This window comes from Condylura cristata, unplaced genomic scaffold (assembly GCF_000260355.1).
Source record: "Condylura cristata isolate star-nosed mole 26May11 unplaced genomic scaffold, ConCri1.0 scaffold00041, whole genome shotgun sequence".
NCBI lineage: Eukaryota > Metazoa > Chordata > Mammalia > Eulipotyphla > Talpidae > Condylura > Condylura cristata.
Genome location: NW_004567142.1, coordinates 4856411 through 4857459, shown reverse-complemented (window position 1 = coordinate 4857459; position 1049 = coordinate 4856411). Strand labels below are relative to the sequence as shown.

The following is a 1049-nucleotide window of genomic DNA, read 5'->3' as shown; positions in this document are numbered from 1 at the left end:
GTGCTTCTGCTCCCCAGGCTCGGCGGAGCCTGGCGCTGGCGGACGACGCGGCTTTCCGGGAGCGCGCGCGGCTGCTGGCCGCCCTCGAGCGCCGCCACTGGCTGAACTCGTACATGCACAAGCTGCTGGTGCTGGACGCGCCCTGAGCCAGCCCCGCCCCGCCCCAATAAACAGCCGCTGTGCGCCCCGACTCGGCCTCCTTCTTGCGCCGCGGGTGCTTCGCTGGGGGTGGGCCGGGGGCGGGCTGCGCGGCGCTCCGAGTGTCTCCCCGCGCTCCCGCCAAGTCATCCTGCCCTCCGCTCGCCGCTGCGCACCCCGCCAGCGGTGTCGCCCCTCGCACCCCGAGCCTCTGTCCCGCCCACCCCCATCTGTGTCCTCTCTGGTTCCCTGTAGTCGGGTCTCGGCCCCCTTCGCTGCGTCTCTGCCTCCCTCGAGCGTCAGTCTCCTCTCCGAGCCTCCTTTTATGTTCCTGGCTCCCTGGGGCGCTCTGCTCTCCTTGCTGCCTCTAAAACGCTCCCTCCCTTCGCTGAGCGCCCTCTTTTTTGCTCTGCCTGCCTCCGTCGTCTCCCCCTCTTTCCTTCCTTCGGCTCTCTATCCACTGTCTCTCCGTCTCTTTCTGTCTGCCTGTCTGTCTGTCTCCCCCACCCCCACCCTGTTCTCTCCTCACTTTGTCTGGATCTCGCCATTTCTGCGCTCCCGTCATTTCCCGAAGTCTCCTTCGGTGCAATGGAAAGATGGGGGGCACTGCTGTGAGCTGCATCTGCTCCCCGCTTCAAGCGCAGCTGTGATACCGGGAAGGGCTTAAACCACTGAGCCTTCTCTCCGTCCTCTGAGGACGGAACGAGGTACACCCCGAGAAGACCAACACAGCGCCCCTCGCAAGCGAAAGGCTTTTAGCAGACAGCGTTTCCCGCCCGTTTCTCGGCAGCTTCCCGCGTTTTCTCCAGGGTTTTCTGGCAGCGCCCTTCCCGGGGGACCTTCGGGGCGCCAGATTGGGGCGGAAGAGGCGAGAGGCAGTGGGCGCAGGCTCCGGGAGGGGCGGGGCGGGG

At 66.6% G+C, this 1049-nt stretch overlaps 1 protein-coding gene across 1 annotated transcript in view; it reads right to left on the bottom strand.

The window, feature by feature from the left end:
• GFY (golgi-associated, olfactory signaling regulator) overlaps positions 1-832 on the bottom strand; it is a 6332-nt gene extending 5500 nt beyond the window's left edge. Inside the window, exon 1 of the mRNA XM_004694280.2 lies at positions 668-832. Within this exon, the coding sequence (XP_004694337.2) occupies positions 668-686 (19 nt within the window). The 5' untranslated portion in view covers positions 687-832. The remainder of the gene's footprint in view (positions 1-667) is intronic.
• Between the last annotated feature and the right edge of the window lie 217 nt (positions 833-1049).